At 45.2% G+C, this 27,072-nt stretch overlaps 1 protein-coding gene across 11 annotated transcripts in view; it reads right to left on the reverse strand.

Moving 5' to 3' along the window:
• plekha6 (pleckstrin homology domain containing, family A member 6) overlaps nucleotides 1–27,072 on the reverse strand; it is a 307,598-nt gene continuing 280,526 nt past the window's right edge. For 6 of the 11 annotated variants that reach the window (XM_068057429.1, XM_068057425.1, XM_068057426.1 and 3 more), the window contains 9 exons: nucleotides 26,016–26,140; nucleotides 20,924–21,038; nucleotides 18,225–18,334; nucleotides 14,553–14,747; nucleotides 12,025–12,186; nucleotides 10,036–10,169; nucleotides 9,114–9,256; nucleotides 6,906–7,010; nucleotides 2–3,993 (listed from right to left, as the gene is read on the reverse strand). In XM_068057429.1, coding sequence (XP_067913530.1) covers nucleotides 6,910–7,010; nucleotides 9,114–9,256; nucleotides 10,036–10,169; nucleotides 12,025–12,186; nucleotides 14,553–14,747; nucleotides 18,225–18,334; nucleotides 20,924–21,038; nucleotides 26,016–26,140 — 1,085 coding nt within the window. In that variant the 3' untranslated portion in view covers nucleotides 2–3,993; nucleotides 6,906–6,909. Of the gene's footprint in view, nucleotides 3,994–6,905; nucleotides 7,011–9,113; nucleotides 9,257–10,035; nucleotides 10,170–12,024; nucleotides 12,187–14,552; nucleotides 14,748–18,224; nucleotides 18,335–20,923; nucleotides 21,039–26,015; nucleotides 26,141–27,072 lie in introns of all 11 variants that reach the window. The other 5 variants (XM_068057421.1, XM_068057422.1, XM_068057423.1 and 2 more) reach the window with 2 other exon arrangements.

Here is a 27,072-nt window from a genome sequence, read left to right on the forward strand (position 1 = left end):
CCATCACCGCCCCCACCCCCCCAACCAAGTTTGGATCATTCCCTTGTTCCAATGTCCAGATCACATCCACATGCCAAGTCACATTCCCCCCCACTCACCTGTCTTGCCATTTTTTGGCCAGGGTCACATCCCCCAGCCCAGTGTAGCACCCTTGCGTGGGGGCGTTCCTGGTCTCCTCTGTGGTCCCCTTAATGGCCCTGTTTCATCCCTGGTTATTTTGATTTCTCGCTCCAGTATCCCCACCATCGTTTGTGCCAGTGAAGGAGCCAGGGCCCCTGTGATGTGATACTTCTGAATGAAACCATGAGAGAACCAAACATTGACCAATCTCTTTCAATTCAGTACATCATGGAACCAATTCCCCTCCCTCAACAACTGCATGAGCCTGATGAGACACTGAAGCGTCCAGATACACCATGTCAATCACAAACTCCTACTAGAAAACCTCATCAGATAACAGTTAACAGTGACTTCATAACAGAATGAAACCACATACAGCTATTAGTACTGGAGTCACTTACATTTAAATAGATCCAATTTTCAGATTTCTCATTAAAAATAAAGCTTCCTCTTTCAATTGACCTGACAATTAACATAGTAATGCATTGCAATGATAGAACGTTTTAGCATCACTGAAGTATGGCAGCTTCACTAATGAAGTAAAGTAGATAGGTGAGGCAGAGTTAGACTCAGAGCAGCAACACTGCAAGTGTTCCAATAGAAGACTCTTTCAGAGTCACTCTGGATATAGATTGGCATTAGATCGGTTATTATTTTTTATTTTACAGAAGTTTCTTTATATCCCTTTACAGAAGGAGACTGCTGCACACCCTGACAGCAGTGGAAATCTTCCTCAGGTTGCTGGGAGGGAGATTCGGCAGTCATGGCAGGATGCAAAATGGCCACGTTATCAGCTGGATGTTGAGGAGCCACCTGGCGGATGAAATCTGTGCTTTCACTTCTTGAAATGTCTAGTTTATAAGTCAGTGCTTGTCGTATCTCTAGATTTAGACTGGAGCTGTACTGTGTGCGTACACCACTGTCTTTAGAATCAGAGCTGACTCCTAAGTTAGACTGCCTCACACTCAAAATAACTTTGAATGGTTGTATAACTGCAGTCAATGCTTTCCATTCTTACTGACAATCTCACATCTGTTATTTACAATAGGATTCTGGTTCGACTTCATGGTTCATGGCAACGAACTCAGTGAGAAGCGTTTGATTGGACTGGAGTTTTTGGGCTGAAGTCCAGTTGCCTTCTCCACCCAGAGGACTTACTTTGCTGCCTCAAATCAAACCCAGTGAAAGCACGCAATCCGAGAGGGAGCCTGTTCCCGCCAGTGATTAACCCTTTGCACAGCCAAGGCAGCGCCTTTTAAAATTCCTTTTCAACAGCCAGTCCAGAGACTATTTAACGGGCATCAAGCTGAAATACAAGATCAGCAGGGCTGCCACTTTGGAAGATCATCACACCAGTAAGATTAGCCAGAGCTGATAAGTGACCCTGGCTAACTGGCATGGCATCTAAACTGCATCATGCTGCCCCCGAGCGTATTCCAACTGTTCCTGAGCCTTGCCAGAACTAATGTCCTCAGCATAACCTATACGTTTCAGAACCAGCACAGAGAAGCACTAGTATTCCTGCTTCTAACCTCTGGTCGACTTGCAATATTGATCTTCCGTCCAAATTTTGCCCCTCCTCTCTTGAACTCTGGCCTTTATCTCTGACTCTTACTTCCACAGACAAGTGTGGCTTCCCCAGAAACTCTAAAGTGTGAGATAAGACTGAGTGTAAGCAGACTGCTCCATCACAGGGGACATCACAGATGAGCCCCAATCCGGTCCTTAGCTATCATTTTAAAACTCAGATTTTCTCGCCATCCTGCAGAGAGAGGGATTGGTGACAGTCGGAGAGCAGTTAAAAGAAAACTGCCTTAAGAAACCCAATAAAAACAAAACTTGATCATAGTCACGTTACTGATCAATGCCAACCTTAATAGAAGGCGGTCTGAAACCAGCTAAATCAGTCGCACTTTAGAGAGAGAGGTCACGTCGATTGCTTCGCATCTGATGTCAGCGTACAATGGAACCTCAGATGATAAGATTACAGACAACAGGACTGGGCAAAGGAGCTCAGAGCCTTTAAGTTCTGGCATAAACTTTTCATCTTTATACAGAGGTGTAACAAAATAAAACATATGTACAGAGAGAAAATTCAGAGTCATACCCTGCAACAGTTTAATCCAGCAGTGGTGGAACATTCCCTTTTACATTCAAATATCCCATGGAGCAGGCTGGAGCTTCAACAGCCTCTATATCAAGTTATAGAAAAGCCAACAGTCAAAAACAGTCAGTCAATAAATGGCAAATGAATTTGACACAACCGCTGTAAAATTGAGTCATCTTAATTTTTGTATTGCGTCACCCAATGCAATGCAAGTAGCTGGGACTGTTGCCATGAGAACTCACAACATTATGTAAAGATACAGTACCTGTTGATTGAATGGGCTCGGCCAAATGGTTGAACATGGAGATGACCTAACTTACATGGTTATTACAGCCTCTCTGAACAGGCTTCTCAAAATAGTCAACAACAAAAAAATTAGACATAAAACCAGAGACTGAAGAGATACTATTTTTTGCACATTGTTGATTATTCCAGAGTGTCTTTTTCACCAAGGGAATTTGCTGAGTGACACCTGTAACAATGGCAGGTCTGGAAGAGAAGGAAAGTCTAGGAGGACTTTTTTTGTCTTAATCAATTTACTCCGGTGATTGAATACGTGTTTCTCTGCCTCAAGGCTGTTCCATGATACCAGTGCATGGGGATGCCTTCAAGAGGCTCTATCACTTGCATCGATGACTAGGATTTCAGAGCAATCGGCGGACTAGTCTGGAGCTGCAAAACTTTGGGTAAAGAAACTGCCTGCTGGTTATGCAGAGTATGCACCAAGTACTGCATTTACCCAGGTTCGAGATAGGCTATCAGAACAGTCGGAATATGTGATGTCCACTGCAATCAATGGAATAGAGGAAATCTCCCCTCCCTTCCTCTCCCAACCATCAGTGAGATCACTAGCAGTGAAGAATTGCCCTGATCTCACAGGTCTCTAATGGAGATCAGCGTCACCAGTAGTTACACTGTGATACCCACTAGTGCCTACCATGTCCTGGTGCCAAGCCCTGGTAAAGTCAACAGGAGGGCACACAATTGCATGGAAGGAGCATTCCTTTGCCTGCCTCATGCTGGTGGAAACTCTCGTAACTGGCCAATATTGGAGGGCTTGCCCAACCTCCTTCTCCGAGGTACCACTTGGTGCCAATACTGAAACGAATTGCTCTTTAAAAAGTAAAGTTACCCATCTTCTGGAGTCAAAGTTGCTTCTCTGCCTACACATCCCCAGCCCTCCTCGGTGGGGTTCAATTACCCTCCAGCTAACATGCCTCATCTCACTAGATACACCAGCCTCCAGTCTGATGTGCAGTTCCTACTGGGCCTTTGCATATCCCATTCCATTTTCCTGTCAGAGTTACAGCTGGAGTCTGGCAGAGTTAAGAAGGAAATTTGGTTCCCGTAATGGCTTTTTTCAAAAAAAAAAGTCACTCAGTATTGTAATAAATATTTTTTCCAATATATAATGGGAGGGTTTAAAAAAATAAGACATTTCTTCATAGACCTTCCTTCCCTTTAAGAACCTCCACTCTACAGTGACGGCCCAAGTTTCTCAGAATTCGGTATACAAACACAAAACAAAACACGAAAATCATATCACATGAAGGACTAAAACAAGCAACTCTAATAAATATTGCATCTTGGAAAGAGTGGCCCTCTTTGAATACAAAGGAATCATCGGTTCAGGTCTTTGCTGGGTGACAGTTGGCTTCTAATAAGACTTCTGTTCCGTCGTCAACTCGCCCAACGATGGTGTCGATATACCTCAGGGGGCCTTCAGTACGTTGACCCGTGATACTTGATGGCGGCGACAGCTTGTGCTGTAAAAAGAGCGTTTAACGAATGGTCTAGTCTTAATGTATGGCTGATCAGCACTCAACACCACCTTACTAAGGAACAAATAGAGATTAAATAATGAGGCTTATTCTTACATCATGAGCACCCAGGTATGAGGAAAACCTGAAGAAATTCAGGCTCTTCAGCCTTGAAAGGAAGCCATTTGAGAGGGGATCTTCTCAAGCCTTATTAAAATGGAACGCTATTAGTAGTAGCGGTCGCAATCCTCCTGCTTTGGGCAGGAGTCTAGTGGAATGGGTGACTAGTTCCCCCGAGTGCTGCTAGAAATGACTCGAGAGAAACGGTCCTTGTACGCAGGGTTCCCACGTGTGTACTACCTCGCCTGTTGTTAGCTTGCAACTGCGTTCTCTGAGCCCTGCTGATCGCCCCGTTATTTGGGAACGCTCTGCTGCATTACTGGTTGTGAGGATTAGAGCGTTGGCGGGTGGTGGGGGTCGGCAAAAAAAAAGAATCACCTGGAAACTCTGAGTCCTGAGAGAGCAGCTGGGGGAAGGAGTGAGAATGAGAATGGAACAAAAACTGGGGAGGGGAGAGAGAGAGAAATACAAACTGGGGAGGGGAGGGGAGAAAGAGAGAGAGAGAGAAACACAAAGTGGGGAGGGGGGGAGTGAGAGAGAGAGAGAGAAACACAAAGTGGGGAGGGAAGGTGAGAAAGAGAGAGAAACACAAAGTGGGGAGGGGGTGTGAGAGAGAGAGAAACACAAAGTGGGGAGGGGAGGTGAGAGAGAGAGAGAAACACAAAGTGGGGAGGGGAGGTGAGAGAGAGAGAAACACAGAGTGGGGAGGGGAGGTGAGAGAAAGAGATCCACAAACTGGGGAGGGGGGTAAGAGAGAGATCCACAAACTGGGGAGGGGGGTAAGAGAGAGATCCACAAACTGGGGAGGGGGGTAAGAGAGAGATCCACAAACTGGGGAGGGGGGTAAGAGAGAGATCCACAAACTGGGGAGGGGGGTAAGAGAGAGATCCACAAACTGGGGAGGGGGGTAAGAGAGAGATCCACAAACTGGGGAGGGGGGTAAGAGAGAGATCCACAAACTGGGGAGGGGGGTAAGAGAGAGATCCACAAACTGGGGAGGGGGGAGGTGAGAGAGAGAGATCCACAAACTGGGGAGGGGGGAGGTGAGAGAGAGAGATCCACAAACTGGGGAGGGGGGTGAGAGAGATCCACAAACTGGGGAGGGGGGTAAGAGAGAGATCCACAAACTGGGGAGGGGGGTAAGAGAGAGATCCACAAACTGGGGAGGGGGGTGAGAGAGATCCACAAACTGGGGAGGGGGGTAAGAGAGAGATCCACAAACTGGGGAGGGGGGTAAGAGAGAGATCCACAAACTGGGGAGGGGGGTAAGAGAGAGATCCACAAACTGGGGAGGGGGGTAAGAGAGAGATCCACAAACTGGGGAGGGGGGTAAGAGAGAGATCCACAAACTGGGGAGGGGGGAGGTGAGAGAGAGAGATCCACAAACTGGGGAGGGGAGGTGGGAGAGAGAGAGAAACACAAAGTGGAACGAGGGGTAATTCATGTCAGCCTGTGAAGTGCGCTGTTGGACAATGCGTTTTGTTCCGGGTGTCAAGCTGCCTCGGTGCTTCTCCCTGAGGACTAAGCCTCACCTTCCTGAAGCTGGGTTAAACATACCTGATCGTGAAATCTTTCTATTCTTTTGTGTTCTTTGTGATTGTAGGGTTGAATTTTACCGGCCCTGTGGAGACGGGCTGGGGGTGGGAGGGGCGGTAAAATGGCGGTGGAAGGTGACGGGAGGGAAGCCCGATACGTTCCGGCCGCCATGGGATATTATCAAAGGTGGGAAGAGCAGTGGCTTGGCCGCCTGACAGCCAGAGGTGGGGCAACCAATTAAGGTAATTAATTGATCTATTGACGGTCATTTTATGACGCCTCCGGGATTTTACAAGTCTTGGAATGGTCCCTTCCCCCATCGCATGCTGAATCAGCATGCCAGCTACATCAAGGCGACCTCCCAGCAGCTTGCTGGTGTGGTGTGGGGGGGGGGGCCCTTCCTTTCCAAAAGCTCCATGAACCGTGGAGGAGCCCACCAGTGGTAATGGCCGCCCCTGTGGCCCCGCTGTCACCACTGGAGGGTCCAACCCTCCGATCACTAGGGCCTGCCTACCTGGCTTTAACATATAACAAAAATTTTCCACCTACCTGCGAGGGTTCCTCAATATGGAGTCTCCCTCTCCTTCCACTTTCAACCTCAGCTACAGCCACCTTTATTGGTGGTGCTGTCAAGACTGCAGAGCTGTTAGCCCTCCAATTGGGCTGGCAGCTCAGAGAGGCAGACCGCTGTCCTTGATTGGGTGGCGGTCGCAGAGGCGACCTCTTTATTTGCCACTGCCGGTAAAAGCACCCCCGCGGTCCCGCCGTCCACCCACAACCTTGTCTTTCTCCAGTTTGTACTAATGTCCCTTGTTCTTAGGGTTGCCAACTTTGGTTTGACATATTCCTGGTCATTCGATCATGTGACATTCGATCATGTGACACAGGTCATGTGATGCTTAATTACATGACTTTTGATCGCACGGGGCCAGGAGCTGCTATTGGTCCTGACGTCAGGCCCCATGGCGTGCCATCAGAATTCCAGCCATAAATTATGTTATTCATCTCAAAATAAACCAGGAAGTCAAATATTTTATTCGGGGCTTGGGGTTTCTGAAACACACAACTAAAATAAATGCAATACTGCCTCTACTCACTAAAATTCGTCTACATTTCACAGCACCTTGTGACAAACTGATCTAACTTACATTAACCAGTGTGCTACTGTCAAAGTGAACATTGAATGCATAAGCTTCACAATAAAAAAATGTAGTTCTTTTAAAGTTATAAACGATGAATCTTTTTTTTTAAAGACTGCTTACTTCTTCAGACACACATTAAATGGCTTCCGTCAGTAATCTGAGGTGGCAGTGATGAGATGGGAGATGATGGCGGTGTTGAAGAACTTGGTGCGCCCGGTGCTGGAACTAAATGGAATGAAAGCGTGGAATAAATGAAGCAAAGATGATGGCAAAAGCTTTCTTTCCACAACCCCACTCCCACGAGCCTGCTGCAGAGATCTGCCCTTTTACTGTCCTGCATTCCCTCATCCTCCTCCCATACTTTGCTCCTTCTGCAATGTCCTACCTTCCCCCTCCGCTCATGGCTGCCATCCCTCTATTCAGGTTTTCCCCTGCACAAATGACTGTCCTTTTGCAGCCCTGCTTCCTTCCCATTCCCCTCTACGGAGCCTCTGCCACTTTGTGAAGTCCCCGACCGATAGCACCCAGGCTGCCCTCCCTCGTTCCAACCCCCTACTTCCCCTGTAGCTACCCACCCTGCCATAGAGCTGTTTCTTTCCTCCACTGAAACTCCCAGAGCTTGCTTGCTACTCAATGCCCTGCCTCCCTCCAACTAAATTCCCATCTTTGCTGCCAATCCACAGATGTGTTGCGTTTGACTGAATTCCTCCTCCACTGGTAATCACATGCAGCCAACCTCTCTCAGTGCTCTGCCCAGTTACACATGTCCGATGCCTACACGCACTTCCTCCAATGCTGTGAAGTTCATGATGATGCAGGATTAATGCAAGAATGTATTAGATAAATGGCAGTGGATTAAAAAGAAACCTTTGCTTTTAAAAAAAGTATCACTCTGTCGTTAGCATTAAGTGATAACCTATCCTGGAGAGAAATTCATCGGAACAAACTAGCTCCATAAGCTGAAGTCACATTTGGTCATTTAAAGAAAAAAGTTGCACTCTTATCTGGACAGCACTGATCAGGCCACTTTATTACCCATCCCTCACATCCCTGAGAAGATGCCAATGACCTCTGTTCTTGAACCACTGCTGTCTTTATGGTGACGGCACTCTCACAATTACACAGAATCTGAACATAGGAACAGTCCATTCAGCCTAACTGGTCTGTGCTAGTATTTATGGTCCAGGTGTTAATGGTGTTAGTTAGCAAATTCCAGGGCAATGAGCCAGTGATGATGAGGGAAAAGGGATGTATGAGCAAGTCAGGATGGTGTGCGACTTGGAGGGGAGTCTGGAGGTTCGATGGGAGTTCACACCCAACCTGAGGGAGTGGAGGGGAGGAGGGAGCAGGATTTCTGTAATAAATGTGACAAAAGGTTTGCAAACTGAAACAGAGCTGACTTTTCCAGCAGGTGTCGGGCGTCCGAGACTGGGACCATACACGGGTCCCGACCCCAATGGTGCCCGAGTCCTGGCCGCCTGCACGTTCCTACCAGAGGCGGCCAATTAGAGACGGAGGCAGACCGAAGGGCCAATCGGAGCGCCCGAGGCTGTAGCGGGCCAGTAGCCCCATCGGGAGAGGTGGACGCTGCTGATATAGGTGGGGGCTTGCGAGGGCACCTCACAATGGAGACGTCCTCTGAAGACTCCTAAAAATGGTTAAAAGTAAACGTGGCCACAGCAGCCAGGCCATTATTGTGGATGGGGAGCCCCTCAACAGGATGGCCTCTGGTCACAGTTGTCGTCCTCTGGCACTCACAGCTCTACAAGGAGTGAGGGGGGTATTTAAAGGAGCTGTCTATGGCCCTCCCACCAGGGCTGGGAGGACAGTCTAGAGAGCTGGTGGGCTCTGCACACGGTGGGGTGGTGGTGGGGGTGAACTGCTCTGGGAATGGGAAGATCCTGCCGCCATTGGAAAATGGCCCCTAACTGGGCCCTTAGGCAGTGTAATTGGCTGCCCGCCTCATTGGAGCAGGTTGCCGACTTTCTTCCCCATCTACCTCTGGGAAGATCCCCACCCCCTGCCCCTGGAGGCAGGAATGCATCAGGGAACCATCCCAATGGGGCTCCCCACTATTTTCCTGGCACCCTCCCCAAACCACCCACCACCACCACCCGCACCCCCCACACAATCACCTCCAACCCCGTCTCCATGGGGCCGGAAGGATTCAGCCCATCAACTCTGTTTCTTCCTCCACAGATGCTGCCTGACCTGCTGAGTATTTCCAGCATTTTCTGTTCTTATTTTGGAGACGTCTGTCCCACCTCAGCAAAAACCTGTAATCGTTAAATCTCCAGAACACCAGTGAAACCCAACTGCATCCGTTACCTGATATGAGCCGACTCCGCCTTGATGCCTCGGTGGCGAGAGCACATGAGATCTCAATCCTCTTCTCCTGTTCCTGTAGCTGGAGCTCAGGGTCTATGTTACTGTCGTTGAGTCCTTCAGTTAGTGGGACTATGTTCTGCAAACTAACATCAAACAGAACGTTCACTTTGCTTTACAAATGGATGAACCATCCTTCTCCTATCCTCCTTCTTGTCTCCCCCAATTCCAGAATGAGCTACTGGTTGCAAGAAGGTCCATCTAAAGCTTTCACCCCTATTCTGGAACTGACTGGAGATAGTTGGGCACAACATGAAAACAAGCTATGGAAAACACTCAAGCACTGGAAGCCACCAACTCCCTCCTGCTATGGAAACTATTTTTAAATGAGTACATAGCTCATACAAATGACGCCAAATTAGATGTTGAAAATTACTTGTCAATAGAAAAGAGCAGAGTCTGCACTGACATTCTAATTACAGTGGGGGAATTGAAGATTTAAAAATTATATACATGCACTGTCTCAAACAAACCGCGGTACTTGTTTGCAACTGTGGAATTGCATCATGTGGATTCTGGAGGACAGGTTCTTATCCCAAATCATTCTCAGGAGGTGGACATCACAAGTGGTGGTGGTGGGCCTCCATCTGGAATTGATGTCATCTGATACAATGGAGAAGCTTGTTAGGCCACTCCAAATGGCAGTTAAGAGTCCACATTGGTGTGGGATGGAGTCACAGTTAGGGCAGCCCAGGCAAGGGTATTAGGTCTCCTTGACTAAAGGGGCATTAGTGAACCAGTTGAGTTTTCGTACAGCAGTGAATCAGGGACTCCTGGCAGAACATGGATTACCTGCTCAGTGTTGTGTGTTATACAGCTGCCCCTAGACTTCGGTAAGGTCCCCTACGGTTTGGTGATTGGGTACCTGGATTTTGCGATCAGCATTTTGATCCGTTCCACTTTCTTCTGCTTTTCCTTGAGCTCCTCCGGACTGAGAGGAAGCTCAGGTTCAATCTCAATGTATCGCTCGGGGATGAAGACTTTGTCTGGTGTGGACAACTGAACAAGAGTGAATCAGTTAGGCCAAGAATGGGTAAAAGGTTTACAGTTAACAGGCCCTGTAGATGCACTTTGTAACACGAGAGCAGACAGGCAGGCCATTACAATACCTGGTCTCGCCCGCACAAGGATCTGGGGTAGGATAGACGCAAGTAGATGGCTTTATTAAAACAAATGTTGCTACTTATCAAAATGAATGAAGTCAGCACTGGGGAATTAAACACTCCTTGCATCTTGTGTTGGGTTCAAGCACATCCAAGGTCAAGCGTAGCATGGGTCAGATCTACCTTGCCACAGCTCACTGTGCTTCACACACAACTGCAGTACCACTGTTCCTGATGGGTAGTGCCAAAGACCCAAAAGCCATCAGTCTGGACAGCGGGATTAGCAAACTTGCAGTGTTGCTGTGATCCACAGGCACCAAAGACAGGAATTGTTTGGGCATCCTATCAATTTATTTGGAGATTGACTCTGCTGCTTTCCAGAGGTTTTCCCAGATGTCCCTGTGCCATTTCTACCATCAAAGGACAGGTGACCAGCAGGTAAGCTGGTCCCAATTAACACAGAGCATGACATAGACACAGAGCGAACGAACTTAAATAAATTAAAAGCAATCACAAATTCTCCAATAAAAATTCTCCCATTATCTTTGCATCTGCAAAAAGACTTGGCTGAGTTTTTACTTCATTTACACAGAATTACATCACATTTACAGCTCAGAAACAGGCCATTCGGCCCATCAGGTCTATGCCAGTGCTAATGCTCCACATAATGCTCCTCACCTTGTCAGCATAACCTTCCGTTCCTTTCTCCCTCATGTTTATCTGGCTTCCTGTTAAATGCATCTATACTATTCACCTCAACTACTCTCTATGGTAGCAAGTTCCACATTCTGACCACTCTCTGGGTAAAGAAGGTTCTCCTGAATTCCCTACTGGATTTATTAGTGACTATCTTATATTCATGGGCTCTAGTTCTGGTCTCCCCACAAATGGCAACATCTCTACATCTTCCATATCAAACTCTTTGATAATTTAAAGACCTCCATCAGGTCACCCCTCTGTCTTCTCTTTTCTAGAGACAAGCGCCTCAGTCTGTGCAGTCCTTCCCAATGGATATAGTCTCTCAGTTCTGTATCATCCTCGTAAATTCTTGTAAAACCTCCTCCTCTAATCCCGCTATATCATTTTTATATTATGGAGTCAGGAACAATGCTCAGCCTCAAGGCTTCCTCCAACTTTGCTCCGCTTGGTAGCTCCCCATGATTACACACACTCATCCTGGCACATCAGGGAGTATACAGTCCAAGCGTTACACAGTGTCACATCCCACCCTACCCTAGTCAGCTTGACTCAGTCGTCATGGGTTCAAATTCCACTCTAGGGCTTTAGCACATAGTGCAGGCTGATACTTCGGTGCAGCACTGAGGGGGTACCATCTGCAACATGCCATCTTCAAGTGGCTACGCAAAATCCGATGGCACCATTCAAAGAGGAGCAGGGAAATTCTCCCAATCTCCTGGCCAACATTTAGCCCTCCACTAATACTAGGCCAATGGGTCATTTATCTCAGTCTTGTTTTGTGGGACCTTGCTGTGCATATTCATTGCTGCATTTGCCTACAAAGTACACTTTAAAGTAAATCTATGGCTGTCAACACCAAATATCCCAAGGATATGAGAAGTGTTTAATAAATGCAATTCGCCAGTCTAACGGCCTATGTCAATATTTACATATCTGCAATAACCTGCTTGTGCACTCCCCCAGGTACTCACCCCCTCCACTTTCCCACTCCCCTAACACTTCTTTCCGACAGTAGCTCACCACAGTGCATATCTGCCCCCTCAACCACACACCTCCTTGTTGATATCCACTGAATAGTGCTCTGGCTCCAGATCCATCCTCCTCAGTCGTGCAATCTCTTCCCTGGGAGTCTCGTGGTACTTTCCCGCATAATCCTCTCTGACAGCTGCCTCCAGCTGAGAGATATCGACCTCTGTGGTCTTACGCCGAGGAACCTGGATTGAGTGGGAAAAACCACAAGGAACAAACTGTAACTCCTTGGAAGATGACAGCATTACCAACCCAAAAAAATTCACCAAAATAATTATTTATTTTTAAAATCGGTAAATTGGAGCATATTGATATTTTCTGTTGAATGTGATGGGGGTTCTAATGGGACTGGGCAAAAGATGGTTTCTCTGTGTTCAGACAAGAGTGTGATTGGCAGTGGATGTAGTTTAATGGGAGCAATCTGCATACGCATACGGAAAAAAAGTACTTTCATTTGTATTGTATCGTTTATGACATCAGGACGTCCCAAAGTGCTTTACAGCCAATTAAGTACTTTTTGAAGTGTGGTCACTGTTGTAATGTAGGAAACGCGGCAGCTAATTTGTGCACAGCAAGATCCCACAATCAGCAATGTCAGAATGACCAGGTAATCTGTTTTCATGATGTTGATTGAGGATAAATATCAGCCAGGACACCAGGGAGAACTTCCCTGCTCTTCTTCAAAATAATGCCATAGGATCTTTGACACCCACCTGAGAGGGCAGAAAAGGACTTGGTTTAACGTCTCATCTGAAAGACAATGAATCGCCAAAGCTTTGGACATGTTAAACTGTGGTGCAGCTGCGACTGGGTGGGTAGCACTCTCGCCTCTGAGTCTAAAGGTTTTGGGTTCAAGTCCCACTCAGTCACTTCAGCACAAAAATCCAGGTCGTCATTCTCAGTGTAGAATGAGTGCTGCCTTTTGAATGAGACGTTAAACCCATCTTCCCTCTCAGGTGGATGTAAAAGATCGCTTAGCACTATATTGAAGAGGAGTAGGGGAGTTCTCCCCAGTGTCCGGGCCCATATTTAGCATTCAACCAACATTACTTTTTTTTAAAAACAGGTTATCTGGTTATTATTGCATTGCTGTTTATGGGACTTGCTGTGCATAAATTGGCTGCCACATTTCATACAAGAGTGACTACACTTCAAAATTGGCTATAAAGCACTTTGAGATATGCTGAGGTCGTGAAGAACAAAGAAAATTACAGCACAGGAACAGGCCCTTCAGCCCTCCAAGCCTACGCCGATCCAAATCCTCTATCTAAACCTGTCGCCTATTTTCTAAGGGTCTGTATCTCTTTACTTCCTGCCCATTCATGTATCTGTCTAGATACATTTTAAAAGACGCTATCGTGCCCGCATCTACCACCTCCGCTGGCAACGCATTCCAGGCACCCACCACCCTCTGCGTAAAGAACTTTCCACGCATATCCCCCCTAAAAATTTCCCCTTTCACTTTGAACTCATGTCCCCTAGTAATTGAATCCCCCACTCTGGGAAAAAGCTTCTTGCTATACAATTGCAAGTCTTTTCATCACCGGGACTTCAGTTAAAACTGGGATGTGCCAGTGCTCTAGCTTTGTCCAGCCATCAGAGTGTGAAGGAAGTTGAGAACAGTAACCAGTTGGCCTCACAGTCAATACACTATCTCTTTACCAGCTGACTGTCTATGGCTACCAAGACCAGCAGGTAATATCATGAACACACAAGAGGCAGAGAGAGGCAAATTCCTTGGCACCATGAACAGGCTCCTGATTAAAGCTGAGACAAACACAGCTGTAGATCACAGAAGAGAAATTAGAAAGGCTGTTTTCTATACAACTGCTGATGCCCCAAATTACTCTGGGCTAGTTTAAAACAGTAGTTAACCTGTTTAAACGATATTGTCTATGTTAAAAGAGCGCAGAGTAATTTGATACAAGACAGTTAGGCAGTTGCACAGCATTATGTTAATTTCTATCTTTGTAACTGCTAATATTACATTTCATCTGTTTAAAACTCAGATCCTACAAAAAATATCTGACAAGTTCCAATTTCCTAAAAATTGTTCGGTGTAAAAAGCGACTTCAGTGTGATGAAAGTAACTGATATGGTCACTAATAAAAGACAGGTTATGGTAAATTTAACAATCTTTATCAAAGTGAAGAATGAAATTTATTTCTCCTTCTACCCCTGAGTATCAAGGTCAAACACTCAGGTATAGAGATGTAAAGTAAAACTCCCTCTACTCTCTATCTCAACAACGTCCCTTAAACCCCAACCTTGAAAGAGTTCCCTCTATACACTATTGTGAGCTTTCTGTTTCCAATACTAGTCACCCTTGTGATCGGCGAATGAGATTGCTAATTCAACATCATTATGTGTAGACTGATGGGGCTACAAGCTAGAAATTGGATTAAGGCGACAACTCATTTCACTTCAAACCCTTTAACTTATCTGTGAGGGAGGAGATTTTCATCCTTCCTAGTCCCTGAAATGAAAGGACAGTAAAAGGTGATCCTTTCATGGAGTGTTATCACTGAAGTGATGTGAGCCAATAACGTACCGTGATTCTCCGGACAATGGTCTTTGGGCTGTTCGAATCCCCAGCTATGAGCTGGCCAGATGTTAGGGTTAGACTCCGCCTCTTGGTATATCCCCGTAGCGATCCGTTCTGGTGACGCTTCATGCGCTCAGCTTGTTCTTCAACACTCATCTTGGATTTTGTGTCATTGGGATACACGCCACTTTTTGATCTTTCCTTTTACAGAACACAAGAAGTCCCCATAGTCAAGAGGAGGAGTCAGCCAGTGAAAACAAGCAGCAGTCACTCATGTCAAACACTTAGGTCAACTTGACCAGCCCAAGTAGCTTCAATGATGGATGAAGTCTCGTCAAATAGTTAAAATAATAAGTCAGTAAAATCATTTCGCTACCTTTCTGTCTGCAATTTTTTTTCAACTCTATAACAAGAAAACTCAGTAGGGGAACATAGGAACAGGAGTAGGCCATTCAGCCCCTCGAGCCTGCTCTACCATTCAATTAGATTGTGGCTGATCTGTATCTTAACTCCATCTAACCACCACGTCTCTTAAAATACCCTTATAACAAAAATCAATCAATCTCACTTTTTAAATTTTCAATTGACCCCCCAGCCTCTACAGCTTTTTGGGGGAGAGAAATGGGGAGAAAAAATGCTTCCTGACATCATCCCTGAACGGCCTAGCTGTAATTAGAAGGTTATGCCTCATGGTTCTGGACTCCCCTACCAAAGGAAATAATTTCCTTGTTTGCCCTATCAAGTCCTTTAATTATCTTGAACACCTCAATTATATCACCTATTTTACTTCTATACTCAAGGAAATACAAGCCTAGTCTATGCAACTTGTCCTCATAATTTGATTCCCTTTAGTCTCAGTATCATTTTGGTGAATTTACAGTGCCAATAAATCATTCCTTAGATGCTGTGCCAAGAACTGAATGCAGTGCTTCAGATGCAGCCTAACCAGAGCTTTATACAACTGAAACATAACTTCCACCCTTGTGTGCCAGCCTCAAGATGTATCTGGCAGTATGGAAGAGGTGTGTTATCAGTAGAGATCTAGTTACTAACCTCAACATCTGCAGTTACTGCATCACTTTCGGTTCACATTTTTTGGGAAGGGTGGAGGGGATGAATATTTGGGAGATGGTTTAAACGGAAGAGGTCAGTGTTGGGGAATGGAAAGCTATTGCCATTTAGTATTAGTTTCAAGACTAGCTTGATCATATATAGTGCGAAGTTCCCACTGCTCTGATAACCTAAACTCACCCTTACATGAGTATCCCAACTGAAATCCGTCTTTTTCAATTTTCCATGTCCAGCATTACTATGAGCCATCTTGCTAACCCATCTCTTTGTGGAGCTTTTCAGCTGGCAGAACGAGGGACCTTCATCCTGCTTGGCAGGGCTGTGCTTGAAGCAAAGTATGGGAGATGGAAGGCAATGCACTAGGCACTGTGCCATTCCAGCTCCTTCAGTAGGGCCACTTCAACAGCAAATGTTCAACTAACTCTACTGTAAGATCGGGCTCCATATTTGTCTCAATCATTGTGCAATCATCCTCACAAGCTGCTATTCACATCATGATGTTATTGGATTTGGGGACCAAAGGTTTGACGAAACCACACCTGCCAAATGGAAACATATCGATTTCGTCATATGGAACACCATTTGAACTTTTACTGGACATTGAACATAACTTGTTTAAAAAGACCACAGAGCTGAATGGCTGAAAACATGGCTGCACATTTGCATTCTGAAAGGCAGTTGCATAGAGAGACAATGGGAGTGGTCCCTGATTCAATTAGCCAAATGGGTTTTGTCAATAGTGATGATCAAAAGACATTGAGAGTCATTGTCTGTGTAAGAGCCAGCACTCCACCCACCCACGGAGTGTATCTAGCAAGCTTTGAAGAATCAACAACCCTCACTGGCGATGCTGTTTCAAGCAAAGAGCTGGTCACATGACTAATCTGCTGGCCAACCTGAGAATTGATTGAATTGTGCCTCACAGAAAGGTTTGGGGCAGACTGCAATTGAACTTCAAGAAGAAAACACCACTCTCTCTCTGTCTGTCTCTCTCTCCCTCTCTCTAGCAAAGTTCCAGGACCCACAGAAGCAACTTAAGCCTCAAGACAGAGGACCCCTGCAGCCTCTAGTACCAGCAAAACAAGTTGAAAGTCTGCACTGGGCCCCAACGCGAGCTACAAGACTTAACTCCAATCAAGGTCTTTACATCCAAACCAAAGACAGTAATTGAATTCCATTTACTACTCCAAACCCTTCCCCTTTAATTCCTTCTCCCCCTCTGTATCTATTTGTGTGTGTGTTTATCATGTATGAATGCTAGCGTGGTTGCGTCATGTATTTTTAGTAATGTTAACTGAGTTAGAGTGTTAAGGTTAATAAACTTACATCTTTCCTGTTTGAATCTAAGAAAGCCTGTCTGATTGGTTCCTTTACAATTACAATTAGAGAGCAGTGAGCAAGGACTCACTGAGGTGAAGCTAAAAACACTGTTTTAAAAGTTAAACCCTGTTGAAGCCAAAACAGGAAAGGGGCCAGAGCGGAGCCTGAGACCCCTTCCTCACCCTGTTGTAACAAAGGCTTTCAATTTGTTTCTGTTCATCTGTTTCTTCTTTGGATTACATGGACTGTAAGAAATAGGAGCTGGAGTAGGTCACTTGGCTTTCAAACCTTCTCTGCCATTCAATAAGATCATGGTTGATCTACCTCAACCCCACCTTCCTGGACTATGCCTTTAATTTCCTTAATACCCAAAAATCTATCGACGTCTATCTCAATGACTGAGCATCCACAGCTCTCTGGGGTACAGAATTCCAACTATTCACTACCCTTTTAATGAAGAAATTTCTCTTCACATCAGTCCTAAATGGACAACCCCTTAGAGACTGTGACCCAATGTTCCAGATTCCCCCCCACCAGGGGAAACATTTGCTCAGCATCGATCCTGTCAAGCCCCTTAAGAACGTCAGATGCTGACAATCTTGAAGAACAGGAGAGTTGCTGTCAGAAATACCTGCCAATTCTGAGCTGTATTTTATGAATTACAACTATAACGCTTGGATGCCAACAAAAGGTCTGGGCCCATACAGAGTCTACATATTAATCTCAAATAAATTCCTCAGATAGTAGAAAGAAAGCCTGGGTGTACAGTACAACCTTCAAGCACAGTCCATATTCCATTAATAAACATAATACCTCTTCATTTCCCCATAAATAGCGCAAACTTTAATGACTAACTTCATGAATAAAATATGTCCAGTATCTGGTCTGCAAGTTCACGTTGTTCAAGATGACTGACAGCACAGACTGATTTGCAAAACACTTCTATGTTTGACTGTGATTTAAGCATAGGACAAAAAGTCCAGAAATATTTGAAGTCTCGCAAATGTATCAGAAAGACCACAATCCTGTCAAAGTTGGGAATGATTCTTTTGAGCATGTTTACATTTTGCAGCTTTGCATCTCCCGGTGGCTCACTATTGCACTGTTGATGAACTTCAGCACTATCTATAAGTGGATGGTTAGTTTTAAAGGAACTATCTAAATCGTTACCTTTATTTTCAAAACTTGGCAACAACTTTTAGTAAAATACAAAAAATGAACTGTCAAAGGGGAGCGGAGTGGGGGCGGGAAGCTGATGGATTGAGTAAATGCCTCCTTTGCACTTACTCGTGTCTGAGATTCATAATTCGCTTTATCACTATTCCGAACTGTGAGGTAAGATGGAGACGGAGAAACATCCTCTGGAGGTGATTTGGTCCTTGGAGGAACGACACCTACTGTAGAATCAAGAGGGAATATAGGTTAGAGAAACTCTGTCAATGCAATGTTGAAGTTACCTAACAAAGAGACCAGTACGCAAACACATTGAGGGTGAATTTCTACTGAGCTCCTTCTGCTTGTTTGCCATAACTTTCAGGGAACAGCCAGATCAACACCATAACTACCTTTTCACCAGGGTGATTTTGGTTATTCCAGCATAGTTACAGTTAAACAAGCAGGCATTTCATTGCCATGCGCCACACTAGAAATTGATCTCGTATGAGACACTGCTCTGTGGAGTAGATCTTTCTCTATCCATTTCTCTCCTACCCAATGGTTAAAGTGCAACAGCTCTTGGGTGCAAATACCAGAGGGTGGTAATAAAAATAAGATGGCAGTACAATGGAAAGTTGGGCAAATCCTTTTTCAAAGGATAATAGACTTGCGCAATAAGTTACCAGCAAGGGCCACTGTAGCAAATAGCACACATGAGTTCAAGAAGCAACTATGACAACAGCAACATGCATTTTATGCTTTCAACATGGCAAATCTCTCAAGGGGCTTAACAACGAAGATAAGGATGGAGAGCAGTCGTGAGAGGCGAGTGAAAGCGTGTCAGATGCCCCATTGATCCTGAGCAGCTCAGCGCCCACTCATGTGCTTATTATAAGCTGCCACAGTGGATTTAGCTTTCATTGGACATTACTCTAGCTCACAGCTGCCATTGATTGTTGAGCACAAGTGTGCTGTTAATCAGGGGTCACTGCAGTGAGCAGGGCATCATCGTCCTTCAGCTGGGATGTGACAGTCTGGTCTCAGAGCTCTCGACGTGCACCATTCACACCACACTAGAATTCACCTGGTATGAGACACTGCTTCTGTGGACTAAAACCTCTCTACCCATTTCTCTCCCACCCAATAGTGTAATCTCATGTACAGCACTCTATCAGTCAAAGGCTGGAAGAACTCAATGCTACTGTGAGAGTATTTATTATGTTTAAATATTGAAGGATTCTGTACAGGGTGACTTTCCCTTTTCTGTTGCCACATTTTGGTATGAAGAGATACGATAACTTACTAAGTACTACACCTGTAATGATCCTTCTGAAAGGCTGGAAGTACATTAACATATTTAAATACACAGATGCCAAAGAAAGAACAGCAAAGAAAAAGAAAAAGAAAGTGATAGGGAAGTTAAGAGAAAGAGAGCGAGTGCAAAACTTGCATTTATATAGTGCCGTTCATGTCCTCAGGACATCCCAAAGCAATTTACAAGCGCAAAGTGGTTGTTGTTCTTTAAAATAATGCAATTGGATCTTTTACGTCCGCCTGAGAGGGCAGACAGGGCCTTGGCTTAACATCTCATCCCAAAGACGGCACCTCCAACAATGCAGCACTCTCTCAGTGCTGCACTGCAGCATCAGACTAGATTATGGGCTCAATATCTGGAGCGGGACTTGAACCCACAACCTTCTAACTCAGAGGCAAGATTAGCCACAGATCACAACATCACCCGATACTTATATGTAAAGCCATCCCTGGGTATTATTAAAATTGTTTATTTCCACCTCTGTAACATTGCCTGACTTCATCCCTGCCTCAGCGCATCATGACTTTGTTACCTCTAAACTTGAATATTCCAACACATTCCTGGTTGGCCTCCCACAGTCTACTCTTCAAAAACGTCAGGTCATCCAAAACTCGGCTGCCCATGTCCTTACTTGCACCAAGTCTCGTTCACCCATCACCCCTGTGCTCACTGACCCACATTGGTTCCCAGTCAAGCAATACATATCAAATTCTCATCCATGTATTCAAAACCCTCCATGGCCTTGCCCCTCCCTGTCTCTGTAACCTCCTCCAGCCCCACAACCCTCCAAGATACCTGTGCTCATCTAATTCTGGCCTCTTGAGCATTCTCGATTTCAATCATTCCACCGTTGTAGCGGTACCTTCAGTTGCCTGGGCCCCAAGCTCTGGAATACGCTCGCTACCCCTTTCTAACTCTGTACTGCTCTTTCTTCCTTTAGGGCGGCACAATGGCGCAGTGGTTAGCACCGCAGCCTCTCAGCTCGAGCGACCCAGGTTCAATTCTGGGTACTGCCTGTGCTGAGTTTGCAAGTTCTCCCTGTGACTGCGTGGGTTTTCGCCGGGTGCCCCGGTTTCTTCCCACAGCCAAAGACTTGCAGGTTGATAGGTAAATTGGCCATTATAAATTGCCCCTAGTGTAGGTAGGTGGTAGGGGAATACAGGAAAGGTGGAAATGTGGTAGGAATATGGGATTAGTGCAGGATTAGTATAAATGGGTGGTTGATGGTCGGCACAGACTCGGTGGGTTGAAGGGCCTGTTTCAGTGCTGTATCTCCCAAAAAGATGCAGTGTTGCTGTCACAAAGTATAATATGACCAATACAATGGGGATTTGAAATAAATAGCATCTTTTTTTTTAAGCTTTCATTGAAGAACTGGCAGCTTTCTGGCTCAGTGTTCACGCTGTGGATGATGTTATCTAAGATGCTGTTGTAAAAGAAGCAAGCTTAGCCCAGACTTCATAAATCTGAATACTAAACGCAGGGCACATGCCCACTGATCTCCGGAGGATCATACCTTTGTTCTGCTTCTCGGCTTCTGCTTCCTGCTTGCTTTGTCCCGTGTGGCTACCCTCAGAACTGGTCTGCAACACTGACCGGCCTTCCTTCCTGGAATTCTCGAGACCTAATTTCTGCAAGTGATAAACAAGATAAAACATCAGGTCTGGGATATCCAACACCTGACTGAGGTCCCTGCCCATGGAGACAACCGATTGGAGAAAAAAAAAGGTGGGTGCGGAGGTGGGGGAAAACTGAATGGTGTAATGTGCCCTGCTCCATCGCAGTGTGGTTAAAACCAAGCAAGATCAAACAGACAGTTCCATTTACTTGGCCAGCTAATGAAGGGACCCAAGAGTTTGGGGTGAGGCTAATGTGGGGGGGGGGGGGGGGGGGGGCCTCTCAATCCAAACTCCCAATATATGAATCACATTGTATCTAAAATTATAGAAAGAAAATACCCTGTAAAATCAAACTATGCAGAAAGCAAGCTCCCTGCTTACTCCTGAATTGCTTAAAGTGGGCAGCCAATGTGCTGGATCATTGCGCCCATAAACAGTTAGATGGGTTAGAATTCACTCTTTGAGGTCACTTACCAAGAGGAGAACTTGCTAATCTCAACTAAGTTACTTGTGGGAGAAAGCTATCTTTAAGCAGAATTTATCTTCCTGGTAAATTTGCAGCCCACAGGTTTGCTTCCTTTGCAAATACAGACCATTAATGCAGGGAAGAGACCTCACTTGTCCAGAGTATCTACTGAGTGGCTGAACCATTCAGATCAGGAAGATCTCTAGTTCATTACACATCTGGGCTGAGTCAGTTGATCCTAGCCCGGTGCCAGGTGGGGATGCTACCGTTGACGTCAGTGCCCTTGGTTTCGGGACGGATGCTAAAATCAGCCTTTGATCTACTACCCTTTGTGGAAGTGGACGTGTGTCAATGCCATGTGAGGCCAAGATTGGAATTCGGCTATTTGACCATAGAGGGCATCGCGGCTGCTGACAAATCATTGTCCAGGCTCACTTGGTGACTCTGGCGAGAGGGGAATGAAGAAATGAGACTCTCATCTTCCCACCTGGGCTGGTTAGGAATCCATGTCCCCAAGCAGAAAGGGCAGCATTCTAAACCCAGTGTGTCCCTCCACTAGGACAAGTTCAGTTCTGATGTCCTAATGGCAACCGGGCAGGGGCACCTATATGTATTACTCAGCAGTAACTACTCCCTTGGTATACCAGCCTCTATTGTGTACTATGGCCAATGAGAAGTAGAGTGAAATCTAACCATTATGCAATGGAGTAATGTCCTATTCTATAAAATTGTGCATCTTACAGACTGCCTTTTGCATTCTCTTTCAATTTATAAAGACAACCAATTTATGCCTATTGCTGTGCTCATTTTATTCTCTCCCTATCAAGGTGGAAAGCAGTAGAGGAAGAGGATATTAAAGCTGTGTTGGATAAAGTCAATAACTGCACTGCTCATATCAGCTCCCACCTTTAGTGACTAAAGATCATGATCCCACACTGACCTGCTATCAGTGTATCTCAAATATAGTGAACAGTGACCCCACTAAACAGAACAAACTGCCCTGTTCAATTATAGAGTCTGATACAACGCCAAAAGTTTTATAAATCATACATTAGATTCAAATGGAATACACCAAATAAACATACTGGCTACAACAAAGAGGCATGAAATAAGGAGCTTCTGATTATCAATTTGTGACTGATTTTTAATTTAAGTTTCTGTTCATTCATCACCCCTGTTCTCTCTGACCTACACTGGCTCCAGATCTGGCAATGCCACAATTAAAAATTTTTCATCTTTGTTTTCAAAACCCTCCAGGCCTCGCTAGTCCCATATATCTGTAAACTCATCCAGCCCTACAACCCTCTGCGATCTCGGCGCTCCTCCAGTTCTGGCCTCTTGTGCATCCTTGATTTTCATCGCTCCACCATTGCCTTCAGCTACATAGGTCTAAGCTCTGGAATTCCCTCCTTAAACCCCTCCGTCTCTCTATCTCTCTCTCCTCTCCTTTAAGACACTCCTTAAAACCTACCTCTTTTTCCAAGCTTTTGGTCACCTGTCCTAGCATCTCCTGATGAGATTCAGTTTCAAATTGTGTTTGCTTACGCTCCTAAGAAGCACCTTGGAACGTTTTACTATGTTAACTTTGTTTCTCTCTCCACAGTTGCTGCCTGACCTGCTGAGTATTTCCAGCATTTTCTGTTTTTATTTCAGATTTCCAGCATCTGCAGTATTTTGCTTTTGTGTCATCCAGTGTATGATAACATTTATTTGCGGTCTACTGTTTTACAGAGACACCAAGCAGGAATATCCACTGCACTGAAATGCATCATTGAGCCACGTTGGTACAATATAATGGATTACACCACCACCATTACGCCTTACTAAAAGCTTAGTGCCAACACTGCATATCGTTCCTAAGTATTCTACTTATTTCATGCCTCAAAAATCACATGAGCAGGACTGACACAGATGGGAAACCACAAGACTTGGGACTGATGTAGACAGTGGCCTGGCCAGCCACTTACTGCCATGCCTCCTTCAATTCTCTTCATGTCCAAGGCTGTCTTCCCTTTCTCCGCCTGTTCCCAGATGTCCTCGATAGAGTAGGCCCAGAGGCTGCTCTCAGTGGGAAGAGGAGGGACTATGGGCAACGGCCCTTGCGGCAGGTAGGATTGCGGAAGGGGAGGTCGAGGTGGGCGGGTTTCCTGAGACAAAGAGCGAGCAAAGCATAAAAAGGTAACTGCAAAGCCAGGAAGACAGTGAGTGAGCAAGGGGAGGTTAGTCTTTGGAAGATTTCCACTTAAAATGAAGCTACAAGGAGCAGATTGGAATCATACTGAAAACATGGGCTGTATTTTGGCGAATCTTTTATCTTGATGTGCATGGTCGCTGCAGTGGGAATTGGAACACTTCATTTCTTTTCTTTCTCCCTGAGGTTTACTGACTCACTCTGGGGTTTGGTCTCTCGGACACTGGCAGTCATCTGATACCTCGCCCATGTGGCCACTGATCAAGTACAAGTGTAGGTAGGCTACTTGAATACTGGACAATTACAACTGAACCCCATTCTATTCTCAACAGCCATCCACCCACATACGCTTTCGAACAGGATCACCCCTAATCAGGTACTGCACGAGTCAATTGCAGAGTAAAACTCCTTCTATTCTGCACCGACATGTCATACAAGCAGTGGTTTTCCAACATGCTTTCGAACAGGGGTCACTGGGCAGAGATCAAGAGAACAAACAGGTTTTTATCTTAGCTGTGCTAGGAAAATGATGCCCAGACAACTATAGCGTCTCCACTGTTGCTCAGACACTCCTCCGCTTTTGAACTCAGTTGGAGCGCAAGATCACCCCCAATCAGGTACTGCACGAGTCAATTGCAGAGTAAAACTCCTTCTATTCTGCACCGACATGTCATACAAGCAGTGGTTTTCCAACATGCTTGACAACAGCAGTTTTCAAACTCTTTCATGTGGTGAACCCCAGCAAATATTGACACAGTTCCAGGACCTTTCATCCTACCTTCCAAAAGACAATGCCAGCTACTCAAAAGAAAAACAGAAATCCATTGTTTTGTTAGTTATATCGTATTATACAAAAATGGAAGCACAAATTATTGGAGACAGTCAGAAAGCCTGCAGATACCCTGGAATGAAATGTCTAGGGTCTGTAGACCCCAGTTTGAAAATCTATGCCTTAAAACCAAACCCTGCTAGATCAATGTGACATATGGTGTCCCTGAATAAACATTTTTGGTTTGTGATGTGGACTAGTTCCCAGTAGGAATTGGGTTGAGACTGTTCCTCCCAAACGTATTTCACCAAGAATCCTTATACAAGTGAAGGAGACTTCCAGCCCATCAGTTTGGGCTAAGAGTTCCCCCCAACCCCACAGATCCTGGAGTTGAAAGAACAGAATGCTCACCTAATGCCACACCTAGTCTCCTGCCTGTTGGTACAAGATAAACCACAACTGAGCAGTGGCAACACTCAGCAACTCAGAGGATTGCGAACAAAAATTCATTCAGACTCAGCATTAAGATGACATATGCTCCAGGAACATTGGGATAATTTGCCAATCTGTCAAAATTTAGCCCTCACTCACTCAGTAACAGGATTGGAATTCCATCCCTTTTATTTGTCTTCCTTTCCTTCCTTTCTTATCATTTTCGTTTCTTTCTTTTGCCCGTTTGCTCCCCTATCTCCTACTGGTGTCAATTTTTCCATCATTGCAGCTGATTTACAAATGAAGGAGGAAGATGCAGACAAAATGATTTGTGATTAGAAGGAACTTTCATTTCCCATATACAAGAGTGACGGAAGTGCAGAAGCAACAGCGGAAGATGAGACCATCAACTGCTTAAATGTTTGATTGGCAATTAATATAGAGATAATCAATCACTCCATTGGACATGGTGCTTCTCTGTTGCTCAGCATGAGGTGGGGGGAGGGGGTGGAGCGAGGTGCAGGGAAGAGCAGTGATGTCTCTGGAGGGCAGGAAGACTGGTTGAAAAGTGGAAATGTGATGAGCATTGTAGTTTTGCTTGGATATTTTTGGGGCAACAGGAACTATTTAGGCTTAACTGTCCCTCAGGAGGTTAAATGGGTTAGAATCGGATCCACGATTGGAAGGAGTTGGCTTGATGGGCTGAATGGCATTTTCTCAGCCCTATTGTTAGGCCCTTGCTTCAGCTGATCCTTGAGCATCATCCTTTGTAGATTTTTCCACTTAACTTCAAATCAATAGACACAAGGGGATGTCTCATCATCGGTACTCCCTTACTATGGGAACAGCTAAATATAATTTGGGTTCAGTCCGATATCTCATTAACTTTAATTGCTTTACATTTTTGGTTGAACACCCTTTACCACCAGCTAACAGAACAAGGGAACTGAATCAGAAAATTGAAAGCTGTGTAGCAGCCTAGATTAAAGGCAATAAGTACAGATATCAATTCATTTCTTCGACTTTCCAGGACCCTGGGAATGTCATCTCAGCTCACAATTCCATCACAATAATAGGGTTTCTGTTTGCTTGTCACAGGTCAGGACGCACCATGCTGCTCTCTCCGCTTACCTCATTGACGATTTGCTGAGCTGACAACTGTGATTCGGAGATGGGAGAGAAGGGGCTCATGTGACTGGTGAAGCTGTTGGAGCTCAGGGGACTGGCAGGGCTATTGGAGCTGAAGGTGCTCGAAACTGCAAAAAGAAAAAAAAATTAATGTGATGAGAAAAATTGACTAAATTGTCCATTTAATATGAATACTCTCTCCTCCCCCATTCGTAAAATCTATCCCATCTTCAGTGCATTTTGAAATAGGATCCATAAAACACATACTATTCAATATCAACACAATCTGTCCTCAGGTAATCACTGCATGCAGACACAGAATTGGACTTTGTGTGTTGACTATGAATGGGCAGAATACGCAACTTTGTAACGGATTCAAAGAGACAACCAAGGTGATCGGCAATTTTAATGAAAGAAAGAAAGGCCAACTTGCATTTATATAGTGTCTTTCACAACTTCAGGATGCCTCAAAGCGCTTTACAATCAATAAAGTACTTTTGAAATGTAGTCACTGTTTTAATGTAGGAAATGCGGCAGCCAATTTTCGGAATTTGCGTAAGTACAGCACGCTTCCACACACAGCAGTGTGACAATGACCAGATAATCTGTGATGTTGATGGGGAAGATAATTATTCACCAGGGTCAATACAACTAGCTCTGAGCAGTAATGAGGCAGTAACTTCAAAAGGTGTATTTTATGCCAATCCTTTGAAGCTGTCTACTCCATTTAGTCACCGCTCTTGCTCTATCCTTCCCCCTTAAGACTGCTTTTACATATTCCCCAAATCCGCATGGTAACCAAAGGACCAATATAACTTCCACCCTCAACTAACCAGTGGCACTGTAACCAATTCCACCCATATTTGGACATGCTTCCATTATGTTTCTCCCTGATCTTTTTAGCAGTTTTTCAGCAGACACAAATTAAGGAAAGCATGAAGTCACTTGAAAGTTAGACCTTCATGATGTCCCTGCACCGCCCCCTGTCAAAATGGCACCTCATGCTTCATCAATGGTACCTGCTCCAGTCTGAATTCAGATGGTACAGCTCCAACAGCAA

This window comes from Heterodontus francisci, chromosome 25, assembly GCF_036365525.1.
Source record: "Heterodontus francisci isolate sHetFra1 chromosome 25, sHetFra1.hap1, whole genome shotgun sequence".
Lineage (NCBI taxonomy): Eukaryota > Metazoa > Chordata > Chondrichthyes > Heterodontiformes > Heterodontidae > Heterodontus > Heterodontus francisci.